This window comes from Trichechus manatus, unplaced genomic scaffold (genome assembly GCF_000243295.1).
Source record: "Trichechus manatus latirostris isolate Lorelei unplaced genomic scaffold, TriManLat1.0 scaffold00025, whole genome shotgun sequence".
Classification (NCBI taxonomy): Eukaryota; Metazoa; Chordata; class Mammalia; order Sirenia; family Trichechidae; genus Trichechus; species Trichechus manatus.
Genome location: NW_004443961.1, coordinates 2,862,102 through 2,888,653, shown reverse-complemented (window position 1 = coordinate 2,888,653; position 26,552 = coordinate 2,862,102). Strand labels below are relative to the sequence as shown.

The 26,552-nt window shown below is 38.1% G+C and overlaps 1 protein-coding gene across 1 annotated transcript in view; it reads left to right on the top strand.

Annotated features, from left to right (window-relative positions):
* RFX3 (regulatory factor X3) overlaps positions 1 to 26,552 on the top strand; it is a 209,502-nt gene that overhangs the window by 102,941 nt on the left and 80,009 nt on the right. The window contains exons 4-5 of the mRNA XM_023728584.1: positions 1,638 to 1,896; positions 21,500 to 21,574. Coding sequence (XP_023584352.1) covers positions 1,638 to 1,896; positions 21,500 to 21,574 — 334 coding nt within the window. The remainder of the gene's footprint in view (positions 1 to 1,637; positions 1,897 to 21,499; positions 21,575 to 26,552) is intronic.

Genomic DNA, 26,552 nt, shown 5'->3' with positions numbered 1-26,552 from the left:
ATCTTATGTTGAATTTTACATATGGGGCTTCCCATACATCATGGGGTTTCCTAATAGAGATAACCAGTTGACTGTCAGAAACTCAGATTTAAAATTCTGCAGGTATAATTAAGAAGTAAAGAGTGGAGATACCCAACTTAGCTAAGAGTGTTTACAATGAGCATGTACTTATGATCATAGTACATAGTGAATAGATGTGATCTGAGTACAAATAAGAAGAGAATAAGAGCTAAAGATAGAAACCTCAGAAAATACCAGTATTTAAGGTGCCAGGAAAATGGAGACACCAAAAGGTTCTTGAAGGGTAGTGGTAAAAAACACAAAAAGTGTAAAAGAAATGCCATAGAACCTAAGGGGCAAGAGAGGTTGAGACAGAGGGAACTTAATATATGCATAGAAAGTTTCTGAAAACCTACACACCAGACTGTCAGTAGTGGTCAGCCCCAGGGTGTGGACTTGAAGAGAATGGCAAAAGAACTCAGCATTTTATTTTTTACCCTTTGATATTGTTTGAATTTTTTAATATTAAAGTAAGTTGTACCTTTCTGTACTATTTTTGCAACTTCCTATGAGCTTATAATTAACTCGAAATGAAAAGTAAAAATAAAAAAAGGAATGTTAAAATGCAAGTATTTGCAATGGAAATGAAACACAAATCCATCAGATAAGTTTAAGCAGAACAGAAAGAGGAGGGAAAGGGCAATATGAAGTGGTCAACAGTGTCACACATCACATAGGTCACAAAAGATAAGGACAGACAGGAGCCTTTTAGCTTGGTATTTGGATTTAGTCACAAGTGACCTTATTAAAAGCAGTTTCAGTGAAAGGCTCAGGGCAGAAGCATGACTGCATTGTTGGGAAGTGAGGACATGAAGAGGTGACATAGCCATCTCATCAAGAAGCTTGACTCTGAAGGAGATAGTAGATTAGGGCCCAATGTGAGTAAAACCATTTGCTCAAGATCCTTGTGTTGGCAAGAAACCAGTCGTGCTTGAGTTGATTCCAACTCATGGCAACGACACGTGTGGCAGAGTAGAGCTGCTCCGTAGGATTTACATGACTTTGACCTTTCAGAAGCAGATCTTTGGGCCTTCCTTTCAAGGTGCCTCTGGGTGGGTTTGAATTGCTAACCTCTCTCTTAGTAGCCGAGAACTTAACTCCTAGTGCCAAGAAAGAGACCCATAAAAGTACTTTAGCCATGGATTGCAAGTCACCTGGGAATGTGAAGTAGCATGAATAGTTGACAGTCAGCCCCAGTCACTCCAGATCCCAGCTTTTCTAAGACTGAGATTTGCAGGAAATTTTATAAGGAATCGAAAACATCTCTCAGCAGAATTTTGGGGTGGGAAGAGACCTGAGTTTATATAGAGACCTGAGTTTACGTATATATACTGGAGGTAGTGGATCAGTAAAGGTGAAACACTCTAAGGTGTAGAAGAGTCGATGTACTTATTAAAGGACACTTGTAATTTGGAAAGTAAACCCAAATGTTTCCGGGAGTGAAGTTCGATACAAAACGCAAAACTCTTTGTGTTCCAAAGTCTAAAGGATCTGTTTTAAACATATTCACGCTAGAAAAAAATCAGCTGACTTACGCAAGCAAGTCAACGTCTTTTTCTTTTTCTTTCCTTCTAAAGCCGAACAACAACTTACCCTTACACAGAGACGCAGATGTACAGCCAAAACGCTGGAGGGAATTACTTTGATACTCAAGGGAGCTCTGCACAGGTGACCACGGTGGTCTCGTCCCACAGCATGGTGGGCACTGGCGGCATTCAGATGGGTGTCACCGGAGGGCAACTCATCAGCAGCTCAGGAGGAACCTACCTGATCGGCAATTCCATGGAGAATTCTGGCCACACAGTGACCCACACGGCTCGGGCCTCCCCAGCGACAGTAAGTGTCTGCATTTTTATTGGGTTCATTTAGCTTCCTGGTAGCCTCTGGTACATAACGCAGACGGGGCTGGGGCAAGAACGTGTTCAGCAGTGTTAGTCTTGTGACATTCTGCAGACTATGGTATCCGTAGTATGCAGAATGACACTGATACGTATGCCCTGTCCCAATGACATGAATTAGGAAGCTTTAATAATTATGGGAAGTCAGAGAAGTGATTCTTACTCATTAAATGGCTGATATTAATAGACTTTCTTCAATGACATCTGTAAATTGCTTGAAATTTCTACTGAAAGAACTTTACACTGATTTATTGTTGTTGTTTCAATGGAAATAAGCCAGGAAGTAATATAGAAGGTAGAATATAATTTAGTTTGGAAGAATGTTCACATCTTTGAACAGTAATATTTATGCTAGCTCATCCCCAGAGACGTTACCTTGTCTAAAACAGTATTTCCCAAACCTCAGACATTTGAGTTTTGCCATACCCACATACCACCTGTGCTATTATTTAATATTTTTAAATTGACTCACTTTTAATATAGAAAACCGTGTGTGTTGTTTTTCTAATGCACATTAAAATCAGTACGTAAGTAGTAAAATTTAAAATGTTTCCTCATGTGCCATGTGTAAAGTCATTTCACATACTGCTAGAGATACACTTTGGGTGATTCAGATGAAAAACATTTGTGTTGGCTCCGAACAAGTAAATACCTTAGAAACACACCTGCATACTTGAGTTTTCAAGTTTTAAAAAATTTTAAAATATATTTACTTTGACACAAGTGTTCGGAATTCGGTATCATCAGACTCTGTAACCTGAACTTTCCTCTTTCACCTCAATGAAGCAGGTAGAGGAAATAATCGTTTGGAGCCACCTGGCTAAAGCAGCAATCAAATTGATTTTCTAGATGTTTCTTTAGGATGGGGATTTGAATTATGCAGATGCACCTCTTTCTCATCTCTTACCATAGCTTGTTCTTGTAGTGAAATAGTAGAAATAAATTTGGGAGAAAATAATTTGTATTAAAGACTTTATAGTCCATGTTTTATGGATTTACTTCAAAATATACTAGGTACTTGGTAAGTACTTTGTATACACTTTGCATATTATAGTGATTACCTGTGTTCATAGTAGTGCTTTTTCCATTATCTGTTTTTAAAGCCCTTTATTCTTAATTCACTGTTTGTTACTAACATCAGAACAGGTGACTAGCTGTTCTGAGGGGACGAGTGGAGAGGAGAGTTCTCTTTTGTACTTGTTTCTTTGTCTTATTGAACCATTTCTTATGTGTATTTGTCTCTTGCTTTTCAAAACATTAACTACAGCCTTTCTAAGCCCTTTAGATGCACTTGTTTATTTCATGTGGACTAGAAATTAAAGAGAATTGCCGCTAGTAAATTATAGCCTCTCTGGACCTTAGTTCCCTCATCAACAAAGTCAAGGGGTGGTTATCCTACATGATCTCCTGATATCCTCCAGCTTTAAAATCATGTAAGACAATATTGCAAAGGAATTGTAAAGTATTCTAGATGTAATAATAACTATCTTTTTCAGAAAAGGAAAAGAGGTAGGAGAGGTGCCAGTACTTTCTAAGCTCTTCTGCTAAAGGCTACCCAGAAAGTCATTTCGGTGGGAAGAGAAGTAGTTACCACTTACCAAGGCTTTAGGAAAACTGAACAATGGGGAGGATGTGTCTTTTGCTGTCTTCGCTTCATCCATGCGCACACTCCATCCCTCTCCTACCCCACCCTCCCCAGGCACTCTTCCTCCTTCACACCAGTTTCTGGCTACCTGCTAAACAGCCTCATCAACTGGATTTGGGTTTACTCAACTTACTAGTTCTGTCACTGAGTTAACTAAACTGTTTATTCAAGGTCATGAAAATACAGTTGCAGATATTAATGGGGTAAATTTTATAGTTTGGCTTTCTTTCTGTAAGGGATGCATTTCGGTTTTATATAGAGCATTAAGGTGGCATTCCTCAAGTTATCCATTATTCAGATTTGGTGTGGGATTTTTGTTATATTAATTGGTGAATTCAACTAACAAAGTAACTGAGTAACAACGGGACATAGTGGAAAACTGAAAAAAAATCCATAATACCAGTTGTACGTATTAACTTACAAATAAAAGCACTCAGATTGAGGCTCTGTTGTTAAGGATGAAAATTCTGTCTGAAGTTCTTTGTTTTGTTTTCTTGTGTTTTAGCTTTACAAGAAAATTTCCTTTTTAGCAAAAGGAGTATAAAATTAATTTAAAAGGATAAATTTTGTATAAAAAAATCGGAAGTTACCCTCACCAAAGCTCACTATGTGATAGTGGCATCCTTATCTAAACACACATGTGCTAGTGTTTATTGTGTCACCTTGCACTTAATACCACCATTTATATTTGTTTTAGAGCCCCCTCTCAGTCTTGCAGAAGATCTTCATCTGCTCAATCCGGTGAGGTTGTGATTCTCAGTTTACAGCTTCCCATCAATCACTGTAGTGGAGTAATAACATTAAGTGCCATGAAACCTATTTAAAGATTTCCCGTTATCTACCAAACGTTAGAAATTGGTAGATTTTTGGTTGTTTTGACTTGGAGAAATCAAAAGCATTTTAAGTCGGTGCCATATCATTAGAGGAAATTCGCTTGATTTTACTATCTTTTTCATTCACCCTGGAAGCGTACAAAAGAAGGGATACGAATACAGATCTGTAACAACCTGATGGCCAAGACTCAAGCTGTTTCCCAGCAGTGAGCCAGGCAATGCCATACTAGTTCAGTTTTTGTGGCCATTTTTTAGTTTTCAACCTGTCACCTGTAACACGGATGATGAAACTGACTGGAGGAGAGGCCTGTCCTATACCAAAATTCCTACCTGGAATAGTCAGCTGGGCTGCCCCTCAAGAGCCGGAAAAACCCATTGCTGTCAAGTTGATTCTGACTCATAGTGAGATAAGGAAATGGAATGTATAGTCAGTTAATTCAGTTGATGTGAAACTAGGTAAGTTTAGATATTGAAGAACAACACCAACCAAACACCTTTATCCAATTCCTAGGGAGCAGGGTTTCCTGCTCTGGTTCTCTTGACTCTTCCATCTGACCTGTACCTATACAGAAATCCTTCTCTTTAAATTTATTGGGAAAAATCTCCTGCCACACAGAAAGGCTGACCACAATGGGCAAGTCAATTTCTAAAGACAGGCTAATGAGAAAAAAAAATATTTGGCACTTGAAGTTTTTCAATATTCAATCTAAAACCATATTTCTTATACTAGGAGAATCGCTGAGTCATTAACAGAGAATTTTTCTTTGAGCATATGATTTATGTTAGTTCCCTATCATCAAATGAAAGCATTATTTTATATAAAGGCATTCTAATATTTCATTTTCAGCTTTTACATTTTTCAGCTTTAAGGTACTCAGAAATGTCAGCATTTTTCAAAAGATTTTAATGGTAACAAATTTTTTGTGATTAACTTATTATGGCACAAACTACGGATATTCAGATTTGGTCAAAATGCTATTTCTTCTTTTACTTGCTGTGTGCTCTTTGGTCAGTGAAATCCATAGGTGTTTAAATATATATGTATTTACATGCTCACACACACATACTTAAAAGGCATTTCCTGCTGACAGTATTGAATAGCATTTCCAGAAAGATTATTTAACATTCTTATTGGACTTTCACCAGATATGAGCTCTGCTAAACTGCAACTTGAATAAATGTTCCACATTTCATTAAATTAATGCTCCCAAAAAATCCAGGTCCATTGCCGTCAAGTCAAGTCCGACTCGTAGCGACCCTGTAGGACAGAGTAGAACTGCCATTAACGCTAGTAATCTATTTATTGTTAATGTTTCAAGCATGTGGACCTTAAGTTTGCAGAGCTGGCCTAACTCTGAATTCCTACTTTGTCCTTCCTTCTAACTATGACGTCATGTTTCTTTTTGTTTAAGGCATTTGAAACTCTGATTTATTTTTCTGCATTATTTTTCTGTATAACCATATAGTTTATGGAATTGTGGGATATTTGGAAGCTGGGCACAGTTTGCACTGGAGGACAAAAATCTGTGGGTGTTGTTGGTTGTTTCTGTGCTTATCACAATGTAGTTTATCCACAGGAGTGAGCAACTGGCTGTAAGCAGCTTTATTTAACCACTCCTGGACAAAATCGCATTTGTGTTCTTATAATTAGATGGTTGTTTATGTTGTTTTTCTTCTTGATAACTAAGTAAGATTGCATTAATCATTTTTAAGACTGATATGAAAGTTAATATTTATACCTTTATGTGTATACATTTAGAAGTTACGTATGTTAAATTACTTTTACTAAAATTAGATCCCACTAGGGGGCAGAAAGGAAATGTGTTGGAAATAACACTGTTCATATGTCCTTTACCTCTTTTGATTGCGAGGGAAAGATGTGGCAGTCTGCTTCCTTAAAGATTACAGCCTAGGAAACCCTATGGAGCAGTTCTACTCAGTCCTGTAGGGTCGCTATGGGTTGGAATCGACTCAACGGCAACGGGTTCGGGTTTTTTTTGGGGAGGTGGGGGGATGGGGGGTTCTTTCGGTTAATGTAGAATATTGTAATTTTTTGAGTTATTTGGAGAAAATTTTAAGCGTCCATCTGCTGCTGTGAAGTTAAAGTTTGGCCCAGCTTATATAATTTATAGGAAATTAAGAATTCATTTAAGAATTATAGATGCTATCATTTCTATATCCTGGGGTTACCTTTTGTTTTTTTGGATTATGTGTAAGGGGGTGCTTTTTCTAAGAAGATGAATACATTTAGCTCTTTCTTCTATTCCTTTGCTAGACTGGTACCAATGGCCATTTGTTTTATTTAAAATTTTTTTTATTTATATGAATTAGTTATACATTCCAAAGTGCACATTCCAAAGGTGTATGGGAGTGCGTAGCGCGCTCTCCCTCTTGCCCCTGTCCCGCAGTTCTCTTCCTTAGAAGCAACCAATGTTATCAAATTTTTCAGTATCATTATAGAGATATTCTACATATATAACAAGCAGAAGGACTCTCTCACTTTCCTTACCATACCATTTTTACACACATGGTAACAAAACATACTGTACCTTGCTTTTTTTTCACTGCACAGTATATCTTAGAAATTTTTCTCATATTAATACATGAAAAGGGTTCCTTCTTTTTGAACTGCCTGTATATCTTACCGAAAGGGGGAAAAATGTTAACATAATGTTGAATTATTGAATACAGCAATATAGTCACATGAGATGAAAACTTCTGTTTAATGGTCATGTAAATGGGTATGCTTGAAAGAAAATACAAGATCTTTAAGTCAGATGTGTGCATGTATTATGCGTAAATCTCAGTTCTTATATTATAGAAATAATCATTTCTAGTTTAAATAATTTGTTCAGTCTTCCGATTAGCTTCAGTAATAAAAACACTTTCTCTCCCTTATGTTAGCAGAAGCCTCTGTGGCCGTTAGGATCTTAGCATTTTCTGTTTTCCTGTGGCCTGCTTTCCCCAGGCTAACCTAAGCCCTCAAATGACGCTCCTCAGACAGAGTACCAGGAGTCTTCTGCTTCCTGTGCTAACTCCCAAATTGACTGAAGGTTCTGGGGCCTCACTTTCAAAGCACTTAATAAAATGGGACTGTGAGCAACCTGTAGACTTCATTGCTTCATCTATATTCCAGTCAGCTGTCAGTCAGCTCTACTCTGCTCCAGCCTCGAAGCTGATAAGATCTAGAGGCAGTAATTTTACCGTTAGGGCTGTAAGACACTCCACTCCTAGAAATCTTGATAAACTGCCGGGTTAAGACAAACAGAATGACAGGGGCCTTCAGCCTTTCCTGTGCATTGCCCATGGGTTCCCCTGAATTTTTAAGGCAAAACAGAATTGCAAATTATTTTATTTTTAAGCTATTTCATACCGAAACAGCATTTCAGACCACAGGTGTGTTGTGACCTGATAGAAGTTAGCTGAATTCTATTTCATACAAAATCTAGATTGGGAATATTAAATAATGTTTTTACTTATTATGATTTAATTATTCTATTTATGAGTATGGAAATAAGCTGAGGTCTGGATGACCTCTCACATAGCTTTTGCTTGATCTTTCTGTATATTTACAAATCAAATTTCAAATTAATGTACTAGTTTGAAACTACTAGAAAGTAAAAGTTGGGGGGAAAAAATCACTAATTTATGTTTCATGCATGGAGAGCAGGTAATAAAATATGAAATGTACTCATGGTGAATTAAAATACACTGTAACCATGTCTCCTGAGAACAGAAAAACTAGATGGTGCCTGGCTACCACTACCGACTGTTCTGACCAGGAACACAATAGAAGGTCCTGGTTAGAATGGGAGAAAATTGTAAAACCATACTCAAATTAAAAAAAAAAAAAAAAGCCAAATTTACTGGACCAGTAAAGACTAGTGGAACCCCTGGGACTATTGCCCTAAGATACCCTTTACACTTTGAACTGAAACCACTCCCAGAGGTTACCTTTCAGCTAAATAACAGATTGGATCATAAAATAAACAATATCATCTGTGAGTACTGTGCTTCTTTAATTAAAAAAAAAAAAAAAAAATCATCTATATGTGACCCGGTCATCGTTCACCCTAAAGCAAAGATGAGAAGGTGTGTGGGGGAGGGGGAGTGGGCAGGGAAGCTAGATTAATGGAAACAGAACAACCAGAACAAAAATCAGAAATAATGAGAATGTTGACCCGTCAAAAATGTAGCCAATGTCACTGAACAGTAGGTATAGAAATTGTTAAATGGGAACCTAATTTGCTGTATAGACTTCCACCAAAAACACAGCATTTTTTGAAAAATAATTTAAAAAAATAGACCATGGTCTGTCAGTCACATGAGTCACTATTAGACCCATGAAGCTTTAATACTGCCTCTTCTAGTGGCCCATGTCTCCTGATTTAATGGAGGACATATGCAACACAGTGCCTATGACCAGTTGGCAGTACTAGAAAGACAGGGCATTTCTCCATGTCCCCACGCCCATCAGCTCACCCCAAGGCGTGTGTTTCCACGGCCACTTTCTCAGTATGCGTAACTACAGTTGTTGTTTACTGGCCACAGAATTATCTGGTTTCTTTTACAATCTAGCTATGGTTTGATTATAACTACTGGTGGCCATAAACTTCATGGGCAAGTAGTTTTGTAAAGTAACTACAGATGGTTAAAAATACTTTTACACTTGTTTTAAATTTACTGACTATAAGTTTTAGTGACTTTTCCATCTGCCTTGTAAGAAAGAAAGATGTGGTTTTTTAATTGTGCTTTTAAAATTGCAAGAAAAATGCAGTTATACAAGAGAAGGAAATAAAATGTATACAAATGGAAAGGAGGTCAAGAGGTCAGAATTTGCAGGTGATGTGATTACATACCTGATAAAAATCACAGGAATCAGATGAAAAACTTTATACGTTACAGATAATAAGATGATTTAATAAGGAGATTGGGTACAAAATTACAAAAGAAATCAATAACTTGTCTAGAAACAACAGCTGTTTAGAAAGTATAATGAAAAGAAAGATCTCATTTATACTAAAAACAAAAAAATATAACAAATCTAACAGTAAACTAAGGCATTTACAAGACCCAGCTGCTGAATAAAACTTAAACGTTCCTGAGGGGCACAAAAGGAAACTTGAATATTTGGAGAGGCATACCATATTCTTGGGTAAGGAATTTCAATATCAAACATACTCCGTCTCCCTACATTAACTTAAAATATTTTAGCATGATCCTAATCAAAATAACAATTGGTTTTTTATTCTGCAAGACAGGCTGTTCATATAAATAAACATGCAAGAATAATGGAGAACGTTTTGTAAAAAGAAAAATAATGGTGGTAGGGATAAGGAGGATACAGCTTTTCTAGTCATTAAAAAGTATTATAAAATTACAACAATTAAAACAGTTGTCTAGCCACTTGAACAGACAATAAATAAAATTGTTGTTGTTGTTAGGTGCCATTGAGTCAATTCCGAATCATAGCAACCCTATAGAACAGAGTAGAGCTGCCCCATAGGATTTCTTAGGCTGACATCTTTGCAGGAGCAGATTGCCCGGTCTTTTCTCCCACGGAGGCGATGGTGGGTTCGAACTGCAGACCTTCCGGTTAGCAGCCAAGTGCTCACCATTGCGCCACCGGGGCGCCGAATAAATAAAAGAGACCACAGTAGACCACACTGCTCATAGGAATATCGCATGTGATAAAGGTGGCATTGTGTGTCAGCGAAGAAACGTTGGATTATCAATAAATTATGTTTGGGACAACCATTTAGAAAAGAAAATTAGATTGGTTTTATACATTACGCTTTATACCAAAATTAATTTAACTTCGATAGAAAAATGTATTTTATCATTATTCTCTTACAGTGGGGGAGTGTGAGACAAAATTTAGAAGCTATACAGAATATATAGATAAACCCAACTATTGAAAGTAAAAACATTTTGTATGACAAAACACCAGTGAACAAAGGCCGTGATGAGACGGCAAACTGGGCCTTATGTTTTGAGACATTATATTCAAATGTCTTTAATGTATAGACCACTCTTGTAGATCCATCAGGAAAAAAAGACCAAACGTAGGGACAGACAATCCATTGAAAAAGGAAATGCAAAGTAAAGCTGCAAAGACATGCCTTTTTTAACTTGAAACACCACAGATTTATTCTTTATCTTCTAGAGAGAACATTTTTAATCTCTCACACACGCAAAACTGAAAAAGTAAGCCTTTGCAAGGGTGTATTAGCGCTAGGCTACTAACCTCCCAGCCGCTTCTCAGGAGAAAGACCTGGTGATCTTCTTCCTTTAAGATTACAGCCAAGAAATGCCCGTGGGGCAGTTCTACTCTGTCACATGGGCTTGCTGTTAGTCAGAAATCAACTGGATGACACCTAGACACCTAACAACAACAGACATTAAGGATAACTATGTTTATGATGATTAAAATTCAGCTGTCCATTTAAACCTTTTTGTTGCCTTGTTAGTTTGATCACGTTTACATCATTTTCAAGTACCTGTAACACTTTCATCATTCTTATTTAAACCCTTTCCTATTGGAAAGTAAATCTTGTTTGTTGGCGGTAAATCATTTAGCAAATTATCACTTTCCACTCCTCAGAAGATAGTTTTATTTAAACAGTTTGAGATATTTGGGGACAGAATTGATATTCCTGTTATGTTTGTGTAATGGAAATGATGTTGAACTTTGAGTGATAAATTTGGATTCCAGTCTTATAGTTAATACCTGTGTAATCTCAAGAAAGTCCTTTTATCCCAGACAGCCTCAGTTTTCTAATCTGTAAAAAGGAGGTAATATTGCTTGCCTTTCCTATTTCACAAAGTTGCTGTGAAGATCAAACAAGAACTTTTGTAAAAAGGCTTTGTAGGTATAAAGCATTGTCCTCTTCTGTTTTCAAATCACTTTCTTTAATAGCTTTAGGAAGGAAATAGTTTCCACTGTGAAATCAGTTTTAATTGTAGTGATAGTTAAATATATCAGTCCTGACCTTTAGCTTTAAAAAAAGATTAAAAAGCCATTTCAGAGTAAAGAGGATATACTGTGACCTCTAAGAGCAATGAGTAAGATGATATAATTGCTCTTTTTGCTTCTCTCTTATTAACATGTAGTGGAATGCCTGTTCGATATTTACATTAAGAGAAAGTTCTAGTTGTCCACACATTATATTATTATATTCCGTTTGGGCCATTGCAGAGATGTGCATAAATGTGTATAAACCTCATGTCCAGGCTAGCCTCTTTTTGCCACAGATCACTCATACGGAAGAATCCCCATCTCTTCACATTTCCCTGTGTTTCAAACTGAGATTGACCCTGTTGGCTCTCTCTACTGCCGCTAAATGAACCCTCTGCTCCAACCAGTCTCGATTACCTGTACCAGAAGTGTCTGGGAGTACACAGATTTTACTGACCGTTTTGTAGGGAAGAAAGCTGAAGGTTTCACATCACACTCTCCGAAACACAGTCACACAAAGCCTCTTCCTACCACTTTGTTCTCCTTGTCTGTCTGTTCCTTCTGCCAATGAGCATTTGCCTCTGGCCTTCCCAGATCTAGGATCCTTCTACCCTTTGTCATTGAGTCGATTCCAACTCATAGCGACCCTATACGGCAGAGTAGAACTGCCCAATAGGGTTTCCAAGGCTGTAAATCTTTATGGAAACAGACTGCTACATCTTTTCCCAAGGAGCAGCTGGTGGGTTTGAACCGCTGACCTTTTGATTAGCAGCTGAGCACTTACTCACTGAGCCACCAGGGCTCCTTAGAATCTTTCTGGTCTTCTCTAAATCTCTCAACCCTTTAGTAGAGCACTTAACCCTGGTCTGAACTCGGCCAAATATCGGGCCATCCTGTCATAAGGATTTCCCATCCTTAGAAGGCAATGGAGAATTATAAATAACAAAGGCGGGGGGGGGGGATATACTTTTTTTCCTATTACATTTTTCTGTTAAAAAAAAAAGTTTTCTGTCCTGGAAAATATACAGTACTGATCCCTTCTTTGCATGTCAGAGAAGAGAATACCCAACATGCTAGTTACTGCTGGGTGTCTGGGCCCCAGATGACCCCTCAGCTCCCCCACTTCCTCCTTCTTTTCCTCAGGGGTTGGGTGGGAATTTGTTCTGGGGCCCTTTTTGAGGTACTGATTCTTGGCTGGATACTGCACAAGCCTTCAGGTGGCCCTGGATACTTCGCGACCATCTACCTGTCCTTGATTCCAACAGGGCAGCATTAGCATTTGAGTGACTGGAGAAGAGTTTCCAGCCTGAGCTCTAGGCCCATGCACATCACGCTGTGTCTGTGTCCCCATCAGGAGCTGGGTCCCTGCCCACTGCACGTCCTTCCTGTAGGAGTTGCTGTATCTTTTCAGGAGCTCTGCTGGGCTTGTTTTTTTCTCTCTTGAGTATGAAATACAGCATCTCTCTGGCCTTTTCTGAGTTTCTGATCTTAATCCTTCAGAAATCAAGGAAAGATTCCCTCACTGGTACAGTCTGCCACAAGATGTGCATATTTGCTATTCTCAGAACAAATGGGGGTACCTTTTGCCTTACAGCGTCTATGTTTTTTTTTTCTTGTGTCTACTCCCCGAGAAATAAGGTCTGCTTGTTGTCATGTGGTCATATTTTTATCACATGTGTCATTGTGTGACTTTCTACACCAGTCTCGAATTCATTGGTGTCGTCTCTAGCTAGCACTCCAGCCTTAATATAGAGATCCTTTTGCCCAGAGGAGGGAAACCCACTTACACCATTCCCTGGGAATCTGTCCTTTGGAATTCAGTGTTAGGTTGGGGAAGCTGAGTCACACCTGTGTGTACTTTAACTTTCCAATTCTTAACAGGTGCATGATCCCAAACAATGTTTCCTCATCACAACTGGTATTACCTCCCTCGCTCGCTCTCTCCTCCCAAATTAGCTTCACTTGCAGTAAAAATTCAGCAAGGGGAGGGTCCTTGCACTCTCTGATGAAGTCTGTGTTTCTCTGTATAGTCGTCATTGTAAATCACTCACCAAGCTACCCCAACCAGGTCTGATTTTTCAAATGATGCTCCTTGTTGTGACACATAGGTCTTTTACGTCTTTCCCCAAGTAGGGAGAGATGGTGGGTCTTCCTGCTAAGGTGTGGTCAGAAACCTGGCGTGTGAGCGTAGGGAGTTCTCCACACTGCCTCAGCTTTGACTCTCCACACTTGACCAGGCATTCTGTCAGAGCGGCATTGGAGGCTTTGAGGCCACATATACTCCCTGAGGCTGAGCTGTGCAAACTTTAATGGATCTTTGCCACGTTTCGGCCACTGAGGCCTTCCCTCCACAGTGCAGCATCCTGCTCTCCAGTCCCGGAAACTGTCTCTGCCTTCATGTAGCTCTATACCAGCAGCCCCCATCTTTGGATGATAACCAAATTCAGGGTAGCTCCTGTTTTCCTGGGAACCTGTTTGAGCAGGTAAATCTGGAGAGTTTTAAATCATCACAGGTATATTGCCAAGAGCCTCCTTTCATATTCCAGAAAAGACTCCAGTTTTTCTGAGAAATCGTGTGCGCATAGAGGCTGGCATGGGTCTTGGTTTCCTACCTGTTCTTTCATATAGGGAGGTTCTAAGTCTAGCCCACTCTACTAATCTCACTTCATACTCTGCAAACCTGTCTCTCCAGGCTGAGCATCTCATCTCACATCTGATCTCAGAGGAGGTGCCATAGCTTCCTTCTGATTGTGAGCAGCAGTCCAGGGCCATCACGAACTAGTCTAAACTCCCCAGGACCATGGATCCTAGAATTTGGTGATCACAGGGAGTGTGTATGCGTTACTGGCTCAGTTCTCTGGGGATTATTTAATAAGAGATGCGACTGGCCACTGTATCTTAGTTCAGAGAATTGGCTTCTTAAAAAATAAGCAAAGGTATACTCATAGTCAAAAGCATTTATAATTTTGAATGAGATAAAGGAAGAAATGGAAAATGTTGTCATGCTCACTTTTTAACTGAAAAAAAAAATGAATCCTTTAGTCATTTAAAAAACACACAATTATGTGGCTCTGTACAGTTAAATAAAAAAAGGCAAAAGGATATTTTCTTTTAAAAGCAAAAGATAATCTAAGAGAAAGGAGAAGATATAGAGATAGATAGATAGGGGAGCAGCCCTCTGGAAGAGAGACATCACCGAGGCCTCCAATTTATCTGACTTTCAGGCTGTCAGGGAGTCTCTTGCTAATGTGGTTATAATACTTTGCACTAGAGTTAAAATTTCAATAACAGACGATCAGTATTCTTAGAATAAAGATCATGTAGTAGAGAAATGAACAGAAAAACATTTTAGACTCTATTCACATCAGTGTGTTTGATCTGTGTATTTGAAATGTTCTAATCACACCTAAAGATGAAATAAAGGCTGTTGTGTTCATTTCAAGTAAAAATAAGGCACAGCCAAGCATTCTGCCTCACTCTCCCGACTTTTAGATCTGTAATTCTCCAAGTATGTTTATCTTCATTCCTTTCCGTTCTTGTTACCAGATTCTCACCTCAATCCTGGACCATCACCATAGCTTCTAAGCTGGTTCTGCTGGCTCTAAACTGTCTCTTCCTACATCATATCCCAGATTAACATAGGAAGTGCTATCATATCAGATCACTTCCCCTGGTCAAAGCTTCTCAACCATCACTGCCTTCTACTTAATCGAAGATCCTGGCCAAGAAATTGCAGTCTGTCTTTCTAACTTGTTTACCTGTCCCTAAAGGAACCTTATACTTCAGCCAGTCTTACCCTTCTTAGTACATACATGGTTCCATCTTATCTGTGCCTTCGTTCATCCTGTTTTCTCTGCCTAAAATGTTCACGTACCTGCCCTATCAGAATTCCAAGCATTCTCTGTCACTTCTCCACTGAAGAGCCACCTTGCCCATGCTCACGCTCTAACCAAACCAGCAAGGTGTAATTGTCACCTCCCTCTGTATTCATTCTGGTAGCCTTTAATCATGTATATATATATATATGTATGTATATATATATGTATATACACACATACAAACCATTATATATTATATATTAAATCTGTATAATATATATGATACTGATAGATATATATTGAAGCCCTGGTGGCACAGTGATTAAGAGCTCGGCTACTAACCATAAGATCAGCAGTTTGAATCCACCAGCTGCTCCTTGGAAACCCTATAGGGCAGTTCTACTCTGTCCTATATGGTCAGTATCAGTCAGAATTGATTTGACGGCAATGGGTTTTGGTATAGATATAATTATATACAGATATAATCATTTGCAGATACATATGTATATATATAATTTACTGACCTATATATAATATATTAAAAGAAACCATTGCCATCGAGTCATTTCCAACTCATGGTGAGTTGCCCTGTTGGAATCAAGGACAGGTAGATGGTCGCGAAGTATCCAGGGCCACCTGAAGGCTTGTGCAGTATCCAGCCAAGAATCAGTACCTCAAAAAGGGCCCCAGAACAAATTCCCACCCAACCCCTGAGGAAAAGAAGGAGGAAGTGGGGGAGCTGAGGGGTCATCTGGGGCCCAGACACCCAGCAGTAACTAGCATGTTGGGTATTCTCTTCTCTGACATGCAAAGAAGGGATCAGTACTGTATATTTTCCAGGACAGAAAACTTTTTTTTTTAACAGAAAAATGTAATAGGAAAAAAAGTATATCCCCCCCCCCCGCCTTTGTTATTTATAATTCTCCATTGCCTTCTAAGGATGGGAAATCCTTATGACAGGATGGCCCGATATTTGGCCGAGTTCAGACCAGGGTTAAGTGCTCTACTAAAGGGTTGAGAGATTTAGAGAAGACCAGAAAGATTCTAAGGAGCCCTGGTGGCTCAGTGAGTAAGTGCTCAGCTGCTAATCAGTGAGCCCACTTTTAAGCAAATGTCCCATCTGTCTTACCTGACCGTCATTTTGTAACTTAGATATGACAGTTATGGTTACTGTGGAATGACATTTAGTGTTAAGTATGTTTCTACCTGGGAAAATTTATAATTTTTTCTTATGGACTGAATTTAATCTTTTAAGTGATCTACTGTAAACTGGAAGCATATGATCTCATTAGTTCCTTTTGGTCTCACTGTTTTAGGTAGAAAATGCTAAAGTGTGCCAGCTCTTCTTTGAGATTTGGTCAGTCCTCAGAAACTTAAACAAATATTTTCTCAAATATCTAATCCATAATAATGGAAAAGTTAACACATTAATTTCCTCCTGAGTGAGCCTGTCTTAGTTGCCTAGTGCTGCTGTAACAGAAATTTATTTTCTCACAGTTCTGGAGGCTGAAAGTCCAAATCAGGGTCTCGGCCGTGTCGATTCTTTCTGTGAGCCTCTCTGGTAGCTTTTGGTGTCTGCCATGAATCCTTGGCATTTCTTGGTGTTCCTTGGTGTCTGTCTTTCCCGTGTGTGCCTCTGTGTCTATTCTCTAGTCGTTGTATAACTTAGAAGTGATTAGGTTTAGAACCCACCCTACATGGGCATGACCTCATTAACATCACAAAAGAAAACCCCTCTTTCCAAAGTCATATTTACAGGTACAGAGGTTAGGATTTCACTATATATATTTCTGGGGGATAAAATTCAACCCATAACAAGCCTATAGAAATTTGTCCTAATTCCCTAAAGTGTTTTATCTAGCTAATTTGCACTCCATCCCTCTGTTCTTTTATCCACTCCTACCCATATACATAGACCTTACCCTCATGAAACAATGACAAGACCAAATCACGGACTAATTGGTAAGAGTGACCTCAGGAATTCATTTGGAATAGTATTAGAATTGATTAATCGTGCATAATTGGTTAATATCACAATTTGTCCTCATTATTACATTTCGTCCCCATTTTTACATTGCTCTCTTTTAAATTTAGCTTCTCTTTCACCCTCATTTTCCCTCCATCATCATAACATATTCCAATGGGTGTTGATCTCTTCTCATACTCTTGTTCCTGAAGGCTTCTACTAAATCCACAAACACTGAATGGGGCACTTCAGTCTTTACCTGTTGTAACCTACTGTTAGTACCATAGATCGTACCTACCAAAGCCCACCTCCAGGCTTTATCTGAAAACTGACCATCTTTCAAACATCCACACACTTCCCTTAACATCTTCGCAAATGGCATTGCTTCTTCCTTGTCTCTTACCAAGATCTAATTCAACCTGGTTTTAGAGCCTCACTTCATACCCCTTCCATTACATATGCACCCTACGGCGAGATGGGACCCCTTGCCATCCCCCAAATACAGACACCCCTGTGCTTTCTTACCTCCTGGCTTTATTGAGGCCATCCTTCCTAGTGTACCCTTCCCCCACTTCTGCCTACTCCACCCACTGAAGCCCTTCCATCTTTTAAAGCCTGGAATTCTGAGTTCGAGGAATCTGCAGACTGAGAAATTGAATGAAGAATTGTGTAGGTGTACTTAAATATACTTTTCTAAGCAGAGGGTTCAGTTTTCTGTAGATCCTCAGAAGGGGACCAAGACTTCCCGAAAATGTAAAGATAACTATTTTATTTTCTTCTGCCTTTCTGAATTATACTTTAATTTTTGTCATATATAGCCTTGTTCATATAGTTATGCATTTATACATTATATGAGTACATGTTCTTTCTTACCAAATTATAATCTCCTTTAAGTTTTTGTCATGGTTTCCTTCACACTACCTCATATATGATAGGTACATAGTCACTGTGTATAAATAAAACTCATCCCTTAAAAAGGGAATCAGGGCTGTGATCCTTTCAGGTTGTTAGAGTTCCCCTCAGTGTTTTTTATTTAACACATATGATAAACACATATGATAAATACGTGTCAATGTTTTTGGTATGCTTCTCAGAAGTTCTTATCAGCAAGGTGGTAACTAAATGTTCTGGTTATCCCTTTGGGCTAATTAATGAGGCTTAGAGAATTCATGGGGATTTGAAAACCTGTGGGTTTCCAGGTAGGCTTCAGCATGGTTCTGGGAAGCTGATCGTCTTCCATATGGAACAAGCTCAATGTTTATGTCTTGGCTGTCTATCCATGTTTTTCCTTGTTTCTGTTCCCTTGGGCTCCACAAATTCAGCACAGGCCAAAAGAAATAGCGCATTTGTTACCTGTATTACAAAGTGAAGCAAAGGAGAACCAGTTTTCTTCAGGTCCAAGGTGTTCTAGAAAGTCAATATACCTCTAGGGTACCCAGTTTGACCCAGTTATCTCCCTGTCCCTTCTGTACCTCCACCAATGTTCTTCAAAAATTGATCAGAATTGAGAGGGCCCATTGCTACCAACCTGGCCTTCAAGGATTGTTGTTGTGTTGTTAGGTGTCATTGAGTTAGTTCCAACTCATAGCAACCCCACGTACAACGGAACGAAACACTGCCCGGTCCTGCGCCATCCTCACAATTGTTGCTATGCTTGAGCCCATCGTTCCAGTCACTGTGTCTGTCCATCTCGTTGAGGGTCTTCCCCTTTTTCGCTGACCTCTACCTTACCACACATGATGTCCTTCTCCAGGGTTGGTCTCTCCTGATAACATGACCAAAGTATGTGAGGCAAAGTCTCGCCATCCTTCGAGGGAGTTGTATGGAAATCTAGAATCCAGCGTGTGTCAACTTCAGTAATAGAAGCAGATCTTTTTTTTTTTTTAAATAATATTTTTTTGTGTTCAGTGAAAGTTTACATAGCAAATTAGCTTCCCATTTAAAAATTTCCGTACAAATTGTTCAGTGGCACATTAGTTATCTTTTTCACAGCGTGTCAACGTTCTCTTTAATTGTGTTCAGTTTGCTCCCCTTCCAGTGCTCTCGTTTCCCTGCCCGCTTATATTCTCATTTTTGCTTTAGAATAATTGTTGACCTTTTGTCCTTATATAGATGGTTTTTCCATAGAGTGCTGTACTCACAAATAATATACTTTATCTTATATAAAGCCAATCTGTTATTTTGCTAAAAGGTGAACTCGGGATGTTCTTGGTTCAAGGTTTAAAGAGTACCTCAGGGCAATAGCCTCAGGGAGTTCTCCAGTCTCCACTGGTCCAGTAAGTCTGGACTTTTTAAGAATTTGAGTTCTGTTCAGTGTTTTTCTCCTGTTCTATCAGGATCCATCTACTGATGAGATAGAAGCAGACTTATACCTTTTTCCAGAAAAAGAAAGCCTTGTGTATCCAACTTAATATTTCCCTCAGTGTTGCTCATACTTCTGATCATTTTTATCTTTCATCTAAACCTATACAAGATACAGATCATTTTTATTTAGTGGACTGAAATCATGCTTCAAATTCTTCAAACTCAAAATTTAAAGAAAATACAGATATTTTAGGAAATTTAGACTTTTGAGCAAATTCTTCCTAAAAGTGACATGTTGTCACATGATTCTTTTCTGCTGTTTTCTTTTTTTTTTAATCAAGAGCTTTTACTGGTACCCTTTAAAGAGATGTGATACCCAGATCTTTCACTGTTTTGGTGAAATGTTTGCTTTATTATTATGTTTACATTGCTCTTCCTGTAATGTATCATTTTCCATTGGTGCAATATCCCTGTCTTTGTTTTATTCTCAAGTATAATGATGATAAACTGCATTTATTTCTCATCTGGAGAGAGAATGTTTCCGACGCCATTTTACCTGATTTTGTGATCTAAGAAAAGTTAATAGAATATGTTGTATTACACCTTCTTATGAATTAATGTAATATCTATTTAAGCATATTTTTTCTGTAATTCCTTAACCTAGCATATTCTTCTCAGAATTACATCTTATTAAGTTTAGGAAAGAAGCAGTAAATTGGGGGAAGTATTTAAAATAAAAGTTACTCTTTTTCAAGTCATTCGAAGGAAAATTTTATTTAATGTTGATATAATTGATTCTGAAAGTTTTATGTACAGTGATAGTGTTCCACCATCAAGAAATTGGAAACTTGAGAGGAGTAAAATGGCCTTGCTATGGATATTACCATCCATGCTTTTTTTTTCAGGGGCGGGGGGGTAGTATATTAAAATTTCAAGGCATCATCAATTCCCATAGCCAACGTAAACTATAAGAAAAATAACTATTTTTTAAACATTAAAGTGCTTTTTCCTAGCTGCTTATACTGAATTATTGATTTGACCAGATTGTTAAAAATAATGAACTCTATTTTCTCTTTTAAATTGTAGAATGTAATTTTGTTGTTGTTCTTTTAGTCAATATTGTTACTATAGCCTGGTAACCAAATCCAAGGTGTTCAGAACCTCGTGTTACAGTTCCAGGAGCCGAAAGATATCTGTAAACATGAGGGTATCAAGAGCTCATCAAATTAATTATCGGCACCTGCTGTTTAATCAGTTACGGTCTTAATGATTGCTCGTGGCATGCTGAGGTTACATGGAATAAATCTCTTTCTGTGGTTTCCCCTTTTCTTTGGCTTCATATGATTTTTGTCTTCTACATTCCATTCCTGCTGTCATTTCTGTGATCTCTGCTTCTCTTCCACGTCCTGCCATACAGTGTAAAGGCCTTGGTTACGTGTCGGTGTTTGTTTGTGCTAATGACTCTCCACTCCCAAGTTTTAATACAGGATTAAGAGAGGGGCAGGCAGATTCCGTAGCTTTTTGAACATTAGCGAAGGTGTCTTTGCACATTTGCATTAAGATACTAACTCCTGTTAAACACAGAATCTGCAGTATGAGTTTTCTTTCAGGACAGAATAGAACAGATATTCAGTACTCCTTAGGTGGGAGGTTATGGAAAGATAGTGGTTTCTTTCCCACACCTGTGTCTTTGAACTGTGAAAGAAAGAATGTTTTCTCGTAACTAGAAAAAATCCACTGGGGTTCTTGCTTGCTTTCTGGCTCCCCATTGTGACTATAATTACACAGTGTTCAAAAAGGGTTACTTTTGTTGTTGAGCTTGTTACTAGTGTGCATATTTTCATTTTATTTTCTGGGGGCGGGAGGACAAAGGGGGAAATACACATTTTAAGGAGCGCCATTGGTTTGCCACCATTGAAGAAGAAATTGAGCTTTAAAGAATCTATGGAAATTTCTCTGGTCGGCCTTTTATTACTATCTTGTCTTGAGCCCTTTTTTTAATGACATCTATTATCAGATTGAAATGGCGATTGAGACGCTGCAAAAGTCTGACGGTCTGTCCACTCACAGAAGCTCTCTCCTCAACAGCCATGTAAGTTGCCTCTTCTTCATGTAAACTAATCCCTGGCTTGTTCTGCATGTGTTGCTTGCCTCTAAATGCTTGTTTTGTTTATTCACTTATTTATTTTGCTTCTTAACCTTCTTCTCTTAGCCCTTTATGATCTCTGTATCACTTGATGGCTATTTTGTACAGTGGGATATCTGAAAAATAAAGCCCCCCGTATACTGATTTACTAGGTTCTTGGCACTGTTTTGGTACAGATATAACATTCTTCAGTGAATAACAAGCTGCCATGTGTTTGTAAAACATAATAAATGGGGAATTTTAAATATTTCAAAATGTGTAATTTGATTTTTTATTTTTTTTTAATGGAGCAAATAATTATAATCTGCATGTCTTTATCTGAGACAGAGAAACAGTCATGGCTGCTTGCACAACCAGTCATGTTAAGTGGAAGAAAGATTTGTAATGCCAAACCCACTAGCAAATTGTTTGAAAATGATGTCTTTACCAGTAAGACTGTAGAAGGTGGGCAGGTGAGTTCATAAACAAGCTCAGACCTAAAGAGAAGTGAAAATGGGCCAGAAGAAGAAATGAGCCCAGAAATAAGCCATCAACTGCTAATCACTGAGATAAACCAGAATCACTGTCAGTATTCTTGATGCTTTTTAACTGTTATCAGATGCAGCAGCACTAGGACACTGGTAAGTGTGAGAAGAGTAAGGACAGTTTTGTGAAATTCTAAACATTTTCATCAACTGCTCAAATCTGGGGAACCAGTGGAAATGCTGGTTTCAAATTACTTTGTTAAGGTGATTTCAGAATATATGGAGAAAAGTCAACAGACCCACGACCTACACACATGATCTGTTTAACGAGATCTGCTAAATTAATATCAGTGACATTTTAGGAAGGATTAAGAGTTTTTCCTCCCAACTAGCAGTGTGTTCTTAAACTTAGGAGTGAAATTATTATGATTTGTTCCTTCTTCCCCCTATTCTGTGATTTAAAAGTCCAGAGTTGAGATCATACCAAATGAAATATTGTAATTTTTTCGGTAAACCTAAAACCTTCAGCTCATAGGAATTCTGTTAACTATAAATTTTAAACAAGTGAGTTTTGCATGAAAATGGATGTTTGGGAGAGAATGAGATAATAAGTGGTGAAATTGGATAAAATAATTGAGACTAGAGATCAAAAAGTATTAGTATGCTTTTTAAAATATTTGAATTGCCAAGCATTTAAATTTAATATTCCAAAATAACCCTAAATACCTCCTTTCTTACACATTTCTCTTCAGACGAGGTATGTTGTCTTGTTTCTTTTCTAAGGGAAGTTTCATGGCAAATAAAAAATAGGCTAGCCAACTTGGAGAATGCCTGTAATTTTGGTGAAATAGGTATAAATTTTAAACTACTATGTATTTTGGCCCTTCTTCTTGAAGCAGTTGAAGGCACATAATCTTTTTTTTCCTTTCTGAAAAATTGTATTCAGTATGTCATTCTTTTATATCCTTCATAAGTACATCCCTTCTGTGTTGGTGTGAGTCTATGGCTGTGTATAAAGGCTGATTTACTCTATACTTTTAGTATGTGGAGGAGCCCTAGTGGCACAGTGTTTCAGCGCTCGGCTGCTAACCTAAAGATTGGCAGTTGGAACCCACTGTCCGCTCCACGGGAGAAAGATGTGATAGTCTGCTTCCGTAAAGATGACAGCCTTGGAAACCCTATGGGGCAGTTCTACTCTGTCCTACAGGGTTGCTGTGAGTTGGAATCAACTCAGCGGCAGTGGGTTTGGGTTTTGTTGGTTTCGGATTAGTATGTGGGAGGTGGTGACAAATTGGTACTTGTGTTTTGAACATGACAAGTGAAAATGTTCTTCACTTTCAGTCAGAAATGTGCAGGGACATAAGAAAAAAGACCCTGAAGTGTCCAGTTACCTTTTTTGAACTTTGAGACTTCCGAGAAGTTGTGCTTTGATATTCAGTTCACATTTTGTTTTTATTTGAGGAATCTAGTTTTGTAAAATATGTGATATGTATAATTTTAACTTTAACTTTAATTACCCACCTTAATTAGTATTTCCATGAGCAATAATGTAGGTATGAGAACATGTTTTTTTGCATATTTTTGTTGATTTGTTGATTTGTTTGAAACTTTTTCAAATATGTTGTTTTTTAAAAATTATTTTTCTCATAGAATTCACGAAGTGATATTTAATGTTAAGGAATGTGTGAATTAAGCTACATAAACAACAGACAAATGTTCCTTACTCCAATGGCATCATATTGTTTATTACATAGCATGGCAGATCTCTCCCAGTGTTTACAACTGCTAGAGGCTGTTCAGTAGATAGAAAGAGTGGGCGCAAATGTTGGCAGTGCAGCGATAATCTTTCTCCAGCTATCCTGATTCCTTTTTATTATACCTCTGAAATACACTCAGTTCATTCAAAAACAAAGTTATAGCTAAGACTTTAGAAGTACAAATGATTCTATGATTTCTGTGTGAACAGCGGAGAAAGGACTTGCTTGTACTGAAACTCCACAGAACACTGCCCTGATCAGGTTCTGCTGGCCCATCATCTCCCAGAACACAGAAGATCCTATTGTCTTTTTGTCCTTGGAAAGTTAGTGATTCTCCTAATTTTTAGTTGATTAATCCAAACAACTGGAGTAAGCCACTGCATGCATTATAGTTGACAGCCACCTGCTAAAGGTATTTTAAGTTCTGGGAACCTATTTGGTGATTTTCAGTTATGTGAACAATTTTTAGTAGCGAGATTTTAGAAAAAACTCTTAATATTTTAAATGTCAAGAAACTACATTACCTTTTTCCCCTCACTATAAACCTATGGAAGGGACCCTGGTAGCGCTGTGGTTAAATGTTCAGCTGCTAACCAAAGTTAACTGTTTGAACCCACCAGCGGCTCCACGGGAGAAAGATGTGGCAGTCTGCTTCTGTAAAGATTACAGCCTTGGAAACCCTGTGGGGCAGTTCTGCTCTGTCCTGTAGGGTCGCTATGAGTCAGAATCAATTCAACGGCAATGAGTTTGGTTTATCAAAAAAAAAAACAATGGAACCACTTGCCATTGAGTCGCTATTGACTTTGGTAGCCCCGTGTGGGCACATGTTGAAGGCCATGTGGGGTCACCACTCCTCACTATAACAACAAACAATAACCCGTTGCCGTTGAGTTGATTCCAACTCATAGTGACCCTATAGGACAGAGTAGAGCTGCCCGTAGGGTTTCCAAGGAGTGCCTGGTGGATTCCAACTGCTGACCTTTTGGTTAGCAGCCATAGCTCTTAACCAGTACGCCACCAGGGTTTCCATCCGCTCACTACATAGGACATCAAAGAGAATGATTTGCAGTTTGTGGGATGCTTTAAGGTAAACATGGATTGAATTTTATGATAAACTAGTTCCCTGATGGATCAGTTTCTACAAAGGATCAAATTCATTGGGCAAAAAAAATTGGATATAGGAGAAATTATTCGTAAATAGTGTCTCATATTTACTAGTTTCTAAAGAGGGATTTGCTTCTTGTCATCTTAACCATGACTTTTGAGGTGAAAAGTCTGTTCTCACTCTATTTTGGGATGTGGAATAGAAAGATTTCCTATTTTCCCCTTATATATTTGATTAGTCACAGTAATTCGGAAAACTCTTGCTGGGTTCGCATCATCTAAATAACTTCCTTCAAGAGAATGCAACCTGCTTGCTTTCCTTTTCACCTTTCTTTTTTCACACATTAAAAGGTAGAGTGCCGCATTCAATTCTGTGTCCCTTTTTTGGCACATTCTTAAGAGCATTTGGTACTGCTGGTCTATTTTTATCATTATCTTGCCATTAACCAGATTGAAGTGCATATATAACTTGTCTGTTGCATACGCTGGACCGCCTCACCCGTGACTGAGCACAGTTACACTGAGTGCAACCTTGTGTTCTATTAACAATGTTAACATAATGGCAATTGTTTCAGTACTAGCACCTCATAGACAGCCAGTAACAATTATGGACAAATGAAAATTCCAAGAGTGAGGAGTTTTATATGTTTTTTCACCCATGCATCCCCAGAACAGAGCCTGGGACATAGTCGGTACTCAGTAAATATTTGGTAAATGAATTAATGCAAGAGATAAAAGGGAACAGCCCTTACCTACCCTTCAGTATTCAAGGATGCCTTTGCCAATTGTGTGTGTTTCTGTGGGGACTCATGCATGCATTGTATTGTCCCGTTGTTTTCAAGTCTGCTTCAGTAGGTGTATGTGTGAGCATGGTGGTCTTTCCACCTTGTGTACCATTTTCGTGAACGAATACATAGTTTTGAAATCATTTCCCCATGTACCTTATTTGCAGCCTTCAGTTTTAACAATCAACCATTTTTTTAATCCTCCAGTCTAACCCTTTAAAGAGTTCTAGCCAAGGGTGACATCCTTCTTCTTGTATTTTAGATTTGGACTTTTAATTTGTTTTTGTGTAATTCTACCTATTAGTATAATATTTTTACTGAAATAATTTTATTCAGTCTACAAAGATGCCATGGATAAATGATTAAGAGTCTGCCTAAATTAAATTAGAATATCTTAATTCACTTCAGCGCAGACTTAAGTTTACTTTATGTTCTTTCTCAGTTATAAGCAATATAATTGGCATTTAGTGGTCGTATTGTATTCAACTTGGGATCTTTTAGATTATAAATTTGAATTCAGAAATGTTGTTAATTGTTCCCAGTGTTCACATAATGTTTTTAAGCTTGTATATTTAAAAAAAAAAAAATTCCACTTAAAGTATATAAAAAAGCTTCAGGCTTTGTTTTATATGCTTTTTATAACCCAGCAAATAATTGTCTCCAGGCTTTTGCCACAGTTTTTGCTGCTGAATATATTCAGCTCAAAGCAAAACCTTTACTTTATAGTCAGTCTTCCTTGACTTTGCTGTGTTGTAAATATAATTTACGACAGAAATAAAGCCTGTTAAAATGCATATCATCAGTGAACTGAACT